Raw genomic sequence first — 16,336 nt, forward strand, 5'->3', positions numbered from 1 at the left:
AACACTACTCTCCAAATTGTTATAATCTTTACTTTTACTCTACTTACGCAAAAAATACATATATAGATATTTACACATAAACACAGAAACATACTACAGGTTCCTTCAAAATGGATCAGAATATTATTATCTTATTTCCTCATTGCATAAATTTTCAAATAATATTTTTGGACAATATTAAGAAAGAATATAAATACCTTACAATTATTAACCTGTAATTCTAGGAAAACCTATACTGTACATTGGTGTTTAAAATCCTACATACATTAAAAACATAAGAGAAACACTTTATAGGAAAGTACTTTATTATGAAAATACAAATCACCACAGATTACATTTCTACTACTTTTGCAATCACATGTGATTTTCCTTTTCTGAATGTAGCACAGCAACAGATCTTGTAGAATCTTTAAAGGAAAAACTTCTGTTTTCACATTCTGATCCTCAGATATTCTACTATCCTGCTGGTTCAAACAGAGAACAGTCAAGTTTCACATAAAGGCAAGTTTATAGATTTTCATAAATGCATGTTACAGCTAGGTAGAAAAACGTATAGGAAGATATGAACACTCCCTGCTTCACATTTCCTTCTGCCAGCCAAGACCATGAATAGGGCCATGTCTGCCTTTACACACAGGGTCACTGACTAATATGAATAACAAAGGAGAAATTTTGTCAGTTGTTCATTCTCCCAAGAGAACAAAAGCAACATTGTAGAGAAGTTTTTGTTTCATAACAATTTTATTTTTTAATAGTTGGAAAATTGCTTTATAATTTGGATAGGTATTAAATCATGTATGAAATAATTATATCAACATTTTTCTATTGAAACACATTTAAGCTTAAGAAAAACTCCACAAATGGTTGGCACGTTTTCTGCATTCAGATTTGAACATTTCTTTAAGTGAAATGATTATGATTAATCATAAAATTAAATACAAAAACACAAAAATGGATATCAACTGAGGTATCAGTAGTCTTTACCAATAAAATTCAAGTCAAGAAATTAAGTAAAACAGAGAAGTATATGATCATATTGAATTTCATGTCTACTAATAGTAAAGAAGCGTGAAAATATGTATTGTAAACTGGCCAACTGACTGTTTGGATAAATTTTCTGAGAAAACCTTTCCATTACCAAATAAAGGAAAAATGCTAATTTTTAAATAGTTTGACATGTCTCCTTTTGGAGAGCAAATATGACTTTCATGTAAATATTTATTGTATGAACTGGATTGGCACATCTAGTCTTATTTTGAAAATTATTTATAAATATGCACAGCCCAAAGGAAAAGTAGCAAGAATAAACTACATGAAACCTAAATAATTCTGCACAAAAAAGGGAACGTGTTAGTTCTTCAGTTGTGTCTGACTCTTTGCGACCTCATGGAGTGTAGCCCTCCAGGCTCCTTTGTCCATGGAATTCTCTAGGCAAGATTACTGGAGGGGGTTGCCATTTCCTTCTCAACGGGATGTTCCCAACCCAGGGGTTGAACTGGGGTCTTATTTCTGGGAAAGACTGAGGGCAGGAGGAGAAGGGGACGACAGAGGACAAGATGGTTGGATGACATCACCGACTCAATGGACGTGAGTTTGAGCAAGCTCCGGGAGATGGTGAAGGACAGGGAAGCCTGGCGTGCTGCAGTCCACAGGGTCGCAGAGTCAGACATGATTTAGAGACTGAACAACTCCCTCACTGCAGGCAGATTCCTTACCATTTGAGCCACCAGGGAAGCCCAATCCTACATAACCAAAGACCAATAATGAATATATAAGACATCACTGCAGTTACAATTAACTTTCGTGTATTTTCTACTTTCACGTCATCTTTTTCTTTCAGAGTATGACCTTTCTATTGTAAGTATTAAATATGTGTGATATCTTTTAAAAATGCAAAACATAGACTATATTATTATTTTATACTCAAAATAATAAAACTTATAAGATCACATGAACTTATTAAACATGTAGTTATATTAAATTATTTTAAATTTTATTAATATCCAATAATATCCCATTGATAGATTGACAATTGTGTAATTCTTACATAATGTTGATTCTTCTCTTTCATTTTTTTTAACTCTTGGATTCTTCACAGCTGTAGCCAAGACATCACTATTTTCCTGTGGTAGATTTCTATATAGGCTCAATGCAACAGCATTAAAGAAAATAGTAGCTACTTTGCAGGTAAAACCTGAATTTGAAAAAAAAAAATACAGTCATCAGATGCATCAATTTATGTAGAGCAAAATGTTTATGGAAAGAAAGATATTTACCAAAGAAAAGGTGAACATATTTCATCTCTAAAGTTACCAATTTTCCAATTGTAGAATATAAGTAATGTCATAAACTTATATCAAGTTACTTAAAGGAAAATGTGTTTAAATGTTTGTAAAACTTTTTAGATTTCTTAAATGTATGACCCAAGAAAAATGCAAAGTATATTACTATTTCACAGAATGTATTAACTCTAAAACATAAAAATACATTTCTACTTTCAAAACTAATTATCAGTGGAAACTGGAAACTTTTAAAGTCACTTCATGCAACTTTACTCTTTTTTGAAATATATATAATTTTCTAAATGCCAACAGAAACATTTTAGAATAACTAATTGACTATGTTTAAGTTTTTAAATTCATTTTCATTTTTCAAGTTTCAGAAAAGTATAGGCATTATATCAAAGTACTTGAAATTTGGATGCAAATAACCCTGTTAAAGTAAAAAATATTTTATAGCAACAATATCAATTATAGTGGTTTCAAAGATAAAATAGGAAACATTAATGAGTCTATATCATTTGTAATAATACATTTCAAACATTTATTTATAACAGCCAAACAGGGCAAACAGCCCAAATATCCATTAATAAGAGCATGAATAAACTATAGCATATTCAAAAATGAAATGGTATTCAGAAATTTTTAAAAAGCACAAACTCCTGCATAGAGTAACATGGATGAATCTCCCCAAAGTGTAACATTAAGCAAGACAGGTGAAATCTGCCCCGCCCCCAGCATATATTCTATTCCATTTCCATAATTTCCAGAACCGGCTAAACCAAGGTTTTGTAATAGAAATATGAAAATGGCTTATCTGTGCAGAAGGAAAACTGACTCGAAAAGGGCGTGGGATGAATTTCTACAGTTGTTTTGGATGCGGCTTGCACAGGTGCACCCAATTATCAAAAGCCTGACATGGAACACCCACGACATAACCATATGAACTCCTGTGTTAATTGTAGTGAACTCAATCTTATTTTTTTAAAAAACAGTACCACTTGATACATTTTTCACAAACTAAATAGCGTGACCAGCATTTGGATGAAGAAAATTAAGCATTGCCAACACACCAGAAACCCTTCTCATATTTCCTCAAAGTCACTGATGACAAAAGTTTAATCTTATTTGCTTTGGAAGAATATTTATAGCAGGTTAAAATTCTGTAAGTGGAGTCATACAATACATATTCATTTGCGTCTAGTTTCTTTCCTGCAACATTATGTGATTCATATTTTATGAAGTTGTGTGCTTTTAAATTTCACTGTTTCATAATATTCCATTGTTGATGTTATCACAATTTATCCATTCCATTGTTTTATGAATATGTATATATATTTAGCTTCCAGCCTCTAAGCCTCACATTTTAGATTAACTCGGTTCAGTTCAGTTCAGTCGCTCAGTCATGTCCGACTCTTTGCAACCCCGTGAATCGCAGCATGCCAGGCCTCCCTGTCCATCACCAAATCCCAGAGTTCACTCAGACTCACGTCCATCGAGTCAGTGATGCCATCCAGCCATCTCATCCTCTGTCGTCCCCTTCTCCTCCTGCCCCCAATCCCTCCCAGCATCAGGGTCTTTTCCAATGAGTCAACTCTTTGCATGAGGTGGCCAAAGTACTAGAGTTTCAGCTTTAGCATCATTCCTTCCAAAGAAATCCCTGGCACTCTCAGCCGCCACCCCTGACCTCAGACGTGGAGTAGCTCCTCTCTGCGACTTAGATTAACTACTTAATAATATTATAAGTGTGAATGCACAGCCTGATAACTGGGAATCTAAATGACATAGATTTACTTATTATTTATGTAACCATACAAAATTTTATATGCAGCAGGAGCTTTTATACTGTAAAATCTGACCTCACAAACTAGCTTACATATAAAACATAGTTACTCTTTACTCATCTGTCCTAACCTAGAAAGTGTTGCACCGATGCTTTTTAAGATGTTCTTAAAACAGATGAGTTCTCAACACAAAATTAACAAATCTGAAGCACCACCCTAGAAATACAAACCCATGAATATAAAAATTGTTTTACCAGAAACAGGTTATGAGCACCTCTTACCAAAGTAGTACTACAGGGAGTTACAATGTTGACCCAAAGAAGACACTGGTTTCTCATTAAGCTTTTTATTAATGGGTCTCAAATTCTGTGACAGATTTTTGGTCAAGTTGTTTTCATTAAAAAATACTGATTTTAAAAACTAATAACTTAAACTGCCACACACAAAACACATGGTCCACAAAAATATTCTCCTTTCCTTCTGAAGGTTTTACAATGCATTGTTATTAACCAGTCTTTGGCTATTAAACTTAAATGGCCCATTGAGACAAACAGTTCTGAGACCATACTTCCACCACTGATTAAGACTTGGGGTGGCAGGTATTGGGGATAATATTCATTCAACCTTCCTTCTGAGCTTTCTGGGCAGACTTGGTGACCTCGCCAGCTCCAGCTGCCTTCTTGCTCACTGCTTTGATGATACCCACAGCGACCGTCTGTCTCATGTCACGCACAGCAAAACGGCCCAGGGGAGGAGAGTCAGAGAAGCTCTCGACACACATGGGCTTGCCGGGAACCATATCAACGACAGCAGCATCGCCCGATTTCGAGGATTTAGGGCCATCTTCCAGCTTTTTCCAGAACAACAATCAATCTTCCCCTTCAGCTCAGCAAACTTGCAAGCAATGTGAGCTCTGTGACAGTCCAGCACAGGTGCATATCCTGCACTGATCTGGCCTGGATGGTTCAAAATAATCAGCTGGGCTGTGAAGCCAGAGGCTTCCATCGGTGGGTCATTTTTGCTGTCACCAGCCATGTTGCCATGACGAACATCTTTGACAGACACGTTCTTGGCATGGAAGCCCACATTGTCCCCAGGAATGGCTTCACTCAGTGCTTCATGGTGCATTTCTGCAGACTTCACTTCAGTCATTACACTGACTGGAGCAAAGGTGACCCCCATGCCAGGTTTGAGAACATCAGTCTCCACACGACCCACAGGGACAGTACAAATACCACCAACTTCATAGACATCCTGGAGGGGCAAACGCAAGTGTCTGTCTGTTGGGTGAGTTGGTGGCAGGATGCACTCCAGAGCTTCAGGCAGGGTGGTTCCATGGGCATTGCCATCCTTACGGGTGACTTTCCATCCCTTGAACCATGATTGCTGTTAGCACTTGGCTCTGGCATGTTGTCAAGATTTCAGCCAGGAACTGGCACAAAAGCTACTGTGTTGGGACTATAGACAATTTTCTTAACGTAGGTGCTGACTTCCTTAACAATTTCCTCGTATCTCTTCTGGCTGTAGGGTGGCTCCATGGAACCCATTTTAACTCCAACAATTAGTTGTTTCACACCCAGAGTGCAGGCCAGAAGGGCATGCTCATGCCCGCTCTTGGAGATGCCAGCCTCAAATTCACCAGCACCAGCAGCAACAGTCAGGACAGCACAGTCAGCCTGGGAGGTGCCTGTAATCACGTTTTTGATGAAGTCTCTGTGTCCAGGGGCATCAATGATGGTAACACAGAACTTGCTGGTCCCAGATTTCCACAGGGAGATAGCAGTGATGATACCATGCACGTTCAGCTTTCAGTTTGTCCAAGACCCAGGCATACTTGAAGGAGCCCTTCCACCTCGGCAGCCTCCTTCTCGAACTTTTCCACTGTTCTCTTGTTAATCCCACCACATTTGTAGACCAGATGGCCAGTCGTGGTAGACCTCCCTGAATCTACGTGTCCAATGAAGACACAACAATGTCGATGTGGGTCTTTTCCTTTTCCATTTTTGGTTAGGTTTAATGGTGGTTTTCAAGACACTTGTGTCCTGGAGGCAAACCCGTTGTGAAAGTGTTTTATGACTCTTTGATTATCCACTTTTCTAAAGAGTTCTTTCCAACATTTTGTTCATTTTTCTATTACGTTATATATCCTCTATTTATTGGTGTTCTGTGGGTTTTTTTTAAAAAGTATCTTGGACATTAGTTCTTTTTCACCTTTTTACTTTTTCCACTGTCTGCTAACATTGTGGTTATCTTTTCTGTCTCTCAGCTGTTTCTTTGGATGATCAAATTTTATTAATTTTATAGCTTGTGCTTTTTGTATCCTTCTTTACGCAGTCTTTTCCTACTTCAAGGTTGTGAATATATTCTACTGTTAATCTCTCACATTTGCTTCAGTGCATCTAGAAATGATTTTTGTGTATAACGTAAGGGAGGGATCAAGATACATTTTTCCAGATATGGAGATATAAAGTAATCTATTACCCTTTAGTTAAAAGACCACCTTTTTACCCGCCTAGTGTCTCCTTTGTCATTATCAGATGAGTGTGCAAGTGTGGGTTTACTTCTGGGTTCTCTACTCTGTTCTATTGGTTAATGTGCCGACACTCGCACTAATACCCTTTTGTATTGATTATTACAAGTTGATAGTAGGTTTTGATATCTGGTGGCATATACCTTTCAATTTTGTTTCTTCTTTAAGATTCTCTGGATAGATCTTAGTGCTTTGGCTTCCCATATGAATTTCAATTCCCTTGTCAATTAAAAAATTTCCTTCTGGGATTCTGTGACCACACCAAGGCTATACATTAATTTAGGAGAGGCGGTATTTTTAAATCTTCTTATCTGTAATCGTGATACATTTTTTTCATTTATTTAGATTATGATTTCCCTCAAATAAATTTTATATTTATCCGTGTAGAGGTTTTATACAACTTGCAACAAATTTTTTCTTGGTACTTGATTTTTAAATGTTACTGTATTTTTTAGATTATTTCTGTATTTGGTTGTGCACATGATTTCTGTGTATTGATTGTATACTAAGCAACTTTACTAAATTCATGTATTAATTCTAATATGCTGTGTTTCTTAATTTGAGTGCTAATGATACATATGCTCACTTTATAAAAATGTGTTCAGCTATACATTTATAATATGTGCTCTTTCTTTATATTTTCTATAAAAATTTTACCAAAAAACTCAAACTTGATGAAGTTGGTTGATGAATTTCCTTGCTACCAAAGAGAACCGACAGATTGATAAAATACATTTTTCCTAACTTTTTTGAGTGATAAAACTTTTGAGGATTTGGTGAATGCCACAGTCTTCCTCTATAGCAGATTCACGACTGTACAAACAGAATTTTAGGATTTCAAAATTACACAAAGTTTAACATGGGCTCCCAGCATTCCTGGATCCCTCTTGAATAAGTTTTGCCCTAGAACAGTGGTGTGCACAGAACTTTCTGTGACGATGGCAGTGTTCTACATCCGCACTCTCCTACAGGGGCACTGGATGTTTAATTGCATTAGATTAACAGAAAACAACTTTATATGTGATGCAGCATTTCAAATACTTACATAAATTCCATAGTAATTTAGTTTCTAAAATATTTTGTATATAATAAGGTTTCTTTAATAATTAAAGTATCCACTTGTTGTTAGTTTATTATGACTATGCCTTACTCCAAACAGCCATAAGTTTTAAAAAACAATTTTACTTCTTGACATACTTCAATAGATATCACTTACATACTGCTACCAATAGGTAGGCCATTTTTGTCTTGTAATAGATCCAACAATTTCCAGTGCTTCCACAGCGCTCAGTATCCCGAAAGATGCAAGAAGTTTCTCTTATTATTTTAAAAATTACTGGTCCAGGTAGAGTCCCTATCAAAAATGCAATGATGATAAATTCTCCATGAAAACACTGTAGGCTGGAATCAGAATGATTTTTATCCCAAACTTAAACTTATATACTTAGCCATCATCACTCTAAACATACCATTTTAAATTATCTAAGAATTTATTTTTTAATAGGATTGTTAAAAAATGGAAACACAATTGTGTGTTTTTGAAAATCCTTATTCTTGTAGATATTAAAAAAAAAAAAAACTAGCAGATTCTCATCTTAGAATGGTATGCATGCTCTTCTTTAGTTCAGTGGTCCTCAACCTTTTTGGCATCAGGGACCAGTTTCAGGGAAGACAGTCCTCCCACAGATGGCGGCAGGGGATGGGCCTATGACTCAAGTATGTGACATTTACTGCGCCACCACTGATCTCACAGGAGGCAGAGCTTAGGTGGTCATGTGAGCAATGGGCTATGACTGCAAATACAAAAGAAACTTCACTTGCTCACATGCCGCTCATCTCCTGCTGTGTGGCCCGGTTCCTAACAGGCCACCAAACAGTACTGGTTCATGCCCTAAGGGTTAAGGACCCCTGATCTAGTTGACATCTCAACATTTTTATTAATTTCTGAATTAAAAGTTTAAGAGGAAGTATTTAAAACAGAGATTCTAAATACTGATTTTGTGAATCCAATGTATCTCCCAAAAGATTTAAAATTCTGAAATTTTCAATGACTGAAAAATTAGTTTTAAAATGCAGTGTGTTATCTGTTATGTGTCAAGATATTGAGAGAAATAACTGAAAAAGTAAATTCTTAGGTATGTTCATAGCAGCCCTAGCTTCAGAAGACCCCAAATCTAGAGGCATACTTGTGTGCTGCCTGAGGGAAATCTCTGTATACTCACAGAGAAAACATCTTCCCAGCAACAGTATCACTTTCAGATAAAAGTGAATGAAATCTTTAAAAAAATGAATAAGTAAGTAAATAAATACCACTCCAAAGACATTAGAGATAGGTTCTCAGAACTAATATATCTGGGTTCTCAGAACTAACATATCTAATGACTAACCTTCTTGCTTAAGAACTTGTGAGTTCTCATGTGTCATGACTTTGATGCCTATCAAAGAAAGCTACCCATCACCAGATTTCCCAATCCCAGGGAGTGCCGGTACTCTGTCTACAACTGCTCAAAGTGAAATGAGGCCTATTAACTCAATTTTTTTTTTCTATTTCCCTCCATGTTTTTTCCAATCCATGATAAATCTTTGTAACACTAACTCCAAGTATATCTTGGATAAGTTGATTTCTCTTTTTCATTACAACCCCCAGAATCAAATTTAATATAACTCAGACTAAGACTTCAGCAAACACATTTATCTTTTATAAATACTTCTCTCCAGCAGCAAAGTTATCTTTTAAATGTAAATCAGGTAATATCTATCAATTGCTTAAATTTTCTGAGACCTAGAGACAGTCATATCTAAAAGATCATCACCTTGTCCCACCCTCTATCATTCAAAAATGTACCAGCCTCACTGGCTTCATTTCTGAGGTAGGAAACTGTGCCCTTGCTCTTTCTTATGCTCCCTCTACCATTCAGAATCTATCTTTATCCATTGGATCATTGTCCACCATTAAAATATGATCTAATTTTTCTCAATCAAAATAGCTATTTTGAATTCTGAATACTGAGCTAAGAATTTCTTAGATTCCCCATTACAGCCACATTTAAATTTTTCTACATTCTTGATCCTAATTACTGTCTGTCTTTGTCTTCAACCCAGTCTAATCTTGTTTCCTTACCCCACCAATATTTTAAATCAACTTCTTGAATCAGAGCTCCTAATATAGTCTTCATGTGGACTTGAAAGCTAGTTTTTGCACTTTAAAAAAGCCTGAAGTACAGAGTGCATCACCATCACAAAAATAAATTTGTTCTTTGTATGTAAATCTTTTAAAACATCAGATACAGTATCTTTGGTAATGAAAAAAATTTAAAGCACTAATCTAGGTTAATGATTTCTCAAACACGCAAGAATGTAAAATATAGTTTCTGTGGTTATATGTGCTTTGTTTCAGCTTACCAAACCATTTGTATAAGCTTGAAGAATATATTTCTGATCAAAAAGATTTTCTTCTAGTTGAGTAAAAAATTAATATACATTTTATATGACAAGATGGATTTACATTAAGTATTATCTTTTTATACTGTCTCCTAAATTCTGTAAAGCATCTCCCCATTCACTTGTTTTGTCAGTTTATCCTTATTATCATTATTATTTGTTTGAAATTCTATATATACATGTTGACACATATAAATCAAAAGAGAAACAATTCAATTCAATTCAATAATAGATTGCCAAAAATCCATACCACATATTCTCAAAATCACAAAGGTCATACCCATGGCCAGAGGACGCTGTTTGTCAGACACAATCCTGCAAGCAAATAGCAATGATATCATCAAAACAGCATTATAATTAGCTGTAGAGAATGCTTACTAGGTTCAGGGGTAATTTTTTTTCCCCCTGTGCATCCATTAGACTAAGAATCTTTAGCCAGTTGACAGAATTCAGTCTGGTTGAATTAATTACAGCTCTTCCCATTTCCCCATATTTTGCCAACCAACTTTAAAACTTCTTACACTTCTCAACGAGGAAGCATTTATGGCCCAAACTCTCTGCTCCAGTCTTTGCTGGAAAAAGTGTAGCACTACCTTTCCTACTCCTCATTTTTCATTCTGCGGGGCAGTTGTCTCAGATGTCTTCCTTTTGGACCCATGAGATTCATCCTCTACCTTTCTCTCCCTTGCTCTCTGCCTTGGGAATCTGACTTGAATGGACTTCGTCAGCAGGTTCTCTTGCCTCTGGCTACTGGTTGGGTTCTGCCAACGCTGTGCTCCAGAGTGAGAAAGGAAAGTGACGTCAAGGTCTTCAGCCCCAGGTTTCCTCCCTGAAGAGTTTCCCACGTTGACTGGGTCTCTAGGCAAAGCAGTCCCCGCTGCAGGTCTCTCCTCTTCCCACTCGTGTTCCCCTTGGGTGTGGGATGGTAAGAGACCTGAAGCTGTATACTTTGGGTTGCCTTATACCCTGCCCACATTTTAAATAGCCACTTTATTCAACCTTACTTGTTCTAACTGGAGAGTGCCATCTCTTTTCTGTTGGAAATCTAAATTTTACCCTCACTATTCAAAAGTTGAAATAAATGAAAAAATAACTTTCTAAAAATATATATAAAGAATGAAGATCTCTGTACTTTGTATGGGTCAAACTAAGTATTTGTTTTAAAAAGAAATCATAATGCATAATGTCACATATTAGTAGTTAGGAAAATAAACTAAACTAAAATAAAAGTAATCAATCTTTGAACATTTTCAAAAGTAAAAAAATCAAAGCTACATTTAAATGGATATTTAAACAAATCCTATGCATATCCTTTATTTCCTTGTTCTGGAACTTGAATAATAAACAAATATGACCAAGATTGTCACCTAGAAATGACTCAGTGTATTAAAATTCAGCATTTGGACAGTATTTTACGACTCTTTTGTAAAAAATAACTCCACCTGTATCAACCTGATAAAATTACATACTCTTCTCTCAAAAGTTTACTACTGGGAATATGAAACCAAATTTACCAATTTTTAAAGGATTTAAAAATGTTTTTAAATAAAAAATAATTCAACTGTTATTATGAGTAGATTCATTAAAGACATATAAAGGAAGTAAAGTGAATTTTTTTGGTATTTTATCTAAGGGGTAAGGCTGTGATAAGATGGTTTAAGAATTTCATGGAATAAACAAAACATGTATTAGTACTCTTTCAAAATGGAACAGGCAGTTTCCAATATCTCTGATAACTTCTAAATTTATATTTTCAGCCCATATTTTCTTAAGTTCTAGACTTCAGTTCCTATCTTACACAAAAGTTGCATCCCCCTCATGCCCCCTATCACAAGAAGTAGAATCATCATCCATGCAGCTTTCAAGCCCAAAATCTAGAATGAGGCATGCTTTAAAAAGAGTATCCTTTCCCACTTTCATCAAATCAATAATAAAATACTGTGATTTTTAAAAATAACTTTTTCCCCATCTCTGATTTTCTTAATCTCTAATTCCACTAACCTACTCCAAGCATGTATTTTTTTTTTTGCATGAAGAAAATGAAACAGTTTCCTTACTTATCTCCCCCAAATCATTTTTAATTCTTTCAGCCCACTCTCTACATAGAGCCATAGTGATTTTTTTAAGGTAAAATTTTGATTATTTCATTGCCCCCCTAGGATCCTTCAATGGCTCATCAGTCTCACTGCACGCCACCTCACAACTTTTGCCTTTGTCATCCTCTTTGCTTACGTTCTATCACACAACACTCTTACAAAGCTGTTTCTTGCACTCAGCTCAGAGTCTTGCATATATTGTTCCCACTGTGTGAAATTCTCATCCCTCACCTTGAGGACTTCGTTAAAATGTGATTTCTTTAAGGATACCCTCTCTGAATCTCCAGACTAATTAAGATTGTCGCATAATTTTCTCCTGGCATTCTTCTACATTTTCTTTGCAGTATATTTTAATGTTATAATTAAACACTTACAAGTGAAACTACTTTTTTTTTTTTTTTTTCCCGGCCTTACAACCCTCCAAAGTCCATCAGAGAAGCAGGGACCTGGTCATTTCTATTCCTCTTTCAATTCACCGTTTTCCCTGAAAGTGCTCATCCACCTTCTAGCTTAAATCCATGGTACCTATCACAAGTGAGAAGAATACCAAGACATGCTAAAATAATGAGGAATGGAAGGGAAAGACATGAAGAACTAATTTTTCTTCATGAGCGCCTTGATGGAGAGAGAACTGAAAAATCATACTTCTCTGTTTAGACTTAAGCCTCACAGCTTCAGACAGGTCAAATTAGTCCAGAGGAAAAGGAACATTGTCTTTCTTTGTTATTGTTTTGTCGCCAAGTTATGTCCGACACTTTTGCAACCCCTTGAACTGTAGCACACCAGGCTCCCCTTTCCACAGGATTCTCCAGGCAAGAATACTGGAGTGGGTTGCCATTTCCTTCTCCAAGGGATCTTCCTGACCTAGAGATCAAACCTGCGTCTCCTGCATTAGCAGGCACATTCTTTACTGCTGAGCCACCAGGGAAATGCTACCCCTCATCAAGAACTGTAGGGTCGGTTTTAGATCCCTATTACATCTCTAAAAGCCCTGCTCTCTCTGGAATTGTAATCCCTCTAGTCCTCTGCCACCTTGTGCTTTAATATATTATCTCAGCTTTTCCAGTGATCTTCTGAAAGAGCACTGGCCTGCTGCAAAGTATTTCATCCTACATCACTTCCATGACATGAATTATCACTTGATAATGACGTCACAATTTAGGTATTTGACTCTATTATTATATTTTTAAAAAATAAATTTTGTTGAATTTGTATTATGATTATATGCTTTGGAAAGCTATAAAAAAGCACATACTAGAGAGACATACTTGTTTATACCCCAGCTCTCATCTACTTCCTTTATGCACTTAATTAGAATTTTACTTTTGTTGTATTAAATTCCTACATGGGTTGAGATCTATTTCTAAGCTTAATGTCATTCTATTCATAAATCAACACTATACTGCTTCAGTGTTGAGGCTTTATGGTGCATTTTAGCTTATGAGGATAAGCCTCTGTTATTCGTGCCTCTTTGTTTCAGATTCCCAAATCACTCTTGCTTATTATTTTTCCAAAAAAACTTTAAAATCAGGTTTTACACTTCAATAATTCTATTGGTATTTTCATTATCACACTAAAATTACACATTAACTTAAGGAGAATTGATATATTGGTGGTGCTAGGTCTTCCTATTCAATAATAGGGGATATAACCTTTCAAATTGTTCAAGTCAGTTTTTGTGACATTCAAGTGTGTTTTGCTTTATTTTGAAATTATTATTTATCTTGAAACTCACAGGTGGTTGTAAAAATATTAATAGTACAAAACATCCTGTGTACCCTCACCCAGCATCAGTAAATGGTGAAATCTTATATAACTGTAACTATAATATTAAAACTAGGAAACTGACATTGGCTCATTGCTGTTAACAAAACAATAGACCTTAATTTATTTTCATTTTTCAGTTTATAAATGTTAAATTTTTAAACTGAATTCGTGTGTTTGTGTGTGTGTGTAGTTCAATGTATCTGTTATTTTTTTATATTCTGTTACCTTACTAAACACTTAGCTAAAATGTACTGGCTATTATTTCTAATACAGTGTAAAAAAGAACTGGTAATATTGCTTTTAGAAGTTCTATTGTGGTGGGGTAGATAAGTACTGGAGTTCAAATCTCATCAAAAGTGAAGGATCTTATATTTAACATACCTTTCTTTCAATTAAATCCTCCTGAAAGACTATACCCTAGTATCAATCTTAGAATTGATAAGGTCTTTAAAAAACTTACATGGACAAGGAAATGGCAACACACTCCAGTATTCTTGCCTGGAGAATCCCATGGACAGAGGAGCCCCGTGGGCTACAGTCCATGGGGTCACAAAGAGTCATACATGACTGAGCGACTGATACTACTACTTAAAAGACTTAAACCTATCGTCAAATCAGCTAAGTTTTTGCTTGGTTTACAGGGAACTGTTCCTATCTACCTTTATTAATAAAGCTATTATAAGATATTTTTGGAGTTATTAACATTCAGAGTCTCTATTATTTTTTGGTGCACAAAATCTCACATACGATTAAAAATAAATACAGGTGTTTTAAGAGACAGAGTCAAGAGAAAAGTTGAAATTTAATAATCCTACAGAATATTCAGATACTAGATACCTGATAGATATTTTAAATTTATGGGACTAATAAGTCCAAGGAAACAAATGACAAGGTAGGGAATATTATCAGAGAACTAGTCTATTAAAAAGAAATAATTCTATAACATAAAAGTACACTAATTATAGTGAACTCATGCATGAATTTAAAAGCTAATAAGATACAGAGACAGCTAGAATTAGTAACCTAGGGTACATAACTGAAAAAGCAGGTGGAAATATGATTAATACATTGGAGATCAGTCAAAAAACTTAGGCTGAAGCGCAGAGCATAAAAACAAATGAAACTGAAAGTAACAGTGAGAAGATACACGGATATAGTGAAAGGTTTACAATTTGTGTAACTGATATCCAAAAGGTAAGCAGACTAAGAATGGAACAGAAGCAGTATGTGAATAGATAATAGTTAAGTATTTTCCAAAACCAGTGAAAGATACTGTGGTAGATAATTACCTGAGATGGCTATCATTGATTCTTTTTTCCCCTAAGACATGCACATTACTCCTGATCTCAGGAAGTGGAATCTAATCACCCTCCTTTTGAAACATGACTTTTTGGACAAACAGAATGCAGAAGAACAGCATTCTTGGACTTTCAACCTGGATCAAATGAAGCCTTGCAGTTTATACTTGTAGCTTATGCCTGTGTCTCTTAGAACACTAAAACTTGGGATGTTCCCTTTTGGAATTCTTGCACTTTGTTAGCAGACATTTAAGTTACATAGCAAAGCCACTTGGCAACAGCCCCACCTATGCTCCTAGCAAAATTCAGCCTAAATTATCAGCCATCTGGGAAATCTAGCCCAGTCATGCTATCAGACAACTCAAATGTTATGTGTCATCTGACCACAAGCTCAAGAGAAACCTCAAGCAAGAACTATTCTGTTGAGTCCAGTCAACTCACAGAACCATGAAATATGAGGAAAAATGTTGTTAAGTGATCAAATTTGGGATGGTTTGTTGCTGCTCTGGACTGACTTCCCTTCAAAATTTATATGCTGAAATTCTACCTCCAGTACTTTAGCTGCTGCTGCTGCTGCTGCTGCTAAGTCACTTCAGTCATGTCCAACTCTGTGCGACCCCATAGATGGCAGCCCACCGAGCTTCCCCATCCCTGGGATTCTCCAGGCAAGAACACTGGAGGGGGTTGCCATTTCCTTCTCCAATGCGTGAAAGTGAAAAGTGAAAGTGAAGTCGCTCAGTCATGTCCGACTTGTAGCAACCCCATGGACTGCAGCCCACCAGGCTCCTCCGTCCATGGGATTTTCTAGGCAAGAGTACTGGAGTGGGGTGCCATTGCCCTTTCCGCCAGTACTTTAGAATGTCGTCAAATTAGAGACAGGGTTTTACAGAGATAATTAAGTTAAAATGAGGTCAGTTGGATAGGCCCTAATCCAATAGAACTGACATTCTTATAAGAAGAGAGAGTCTGGACACAGACATTCACAGAGTGAAGATAATATGAAAGACTCAGGGAAAGACAGCATTGAAAGGCATACTTGAAAGTATGAGAAAAAATATATATATCAAGACTTCTGGGATGCAGCTAAATTTATACTTGGGTAGAAAAGGCATATATACCAACACACAGAAGACATAGGTGA

The 16,336-nt window shown here is 36.0% G+C and overlaps 1 protein-coding gene and 1 pseudogene across 1 annotated transcript in view; both read right to left on the reverse strand.

Annotated features, from left to right (window-relative positions):
• Window positions 1-293: 293 nt before the first annotated feature.
• Window positions 294-16,336, reverse strand: part of SLCO6A1 (solute carrier organic anion transporter family member 6A1) — a 114,135-nt gene continuing 98,092 nt past the window's right edge. Inside the window, exons 11-13 of the mRNA XM_086413282.1 lie at window positions 10,285-10,349; window positions 7,810-7,947; window positions 294-2,194 (exon numbers count right to left, since the gene is read on the reverse strand). Of these exons, the coding sequence (XP_086269408.1) occupies window positions 1,977-2,194; window positions 7,810-7,947; window positions 10,285-10,349 (421 nt within the window). The 3' untranslated portion in view covers window positions 294-1,976. The remainder of the gene's footprint in view (window positions 2,195-7,809; window positions 7,948-10,284; window positions 10,350-16,336) is intronic.
• LOC147370041 (elongation factor 1-alpha 1 pseudogene) lies at window positions 4,683-6,064 on the reverse strand (annotated as a pseudogene).

Source organism: Bos grunniens, chromosome 7 (genome assembly GCF_055505025.1).
Source record: "Bos grunniens cultivar Pamir isolate PY7600 chromosome 7, Bosgru_T2T1.0, whole genome shotgun sequence".
Taxonomy (NCBI): Eukaryota; Metazoa; Chordata; class Mammalia; order Artiodactyla; family Bovidae; genus Bos; species Bos grunniens.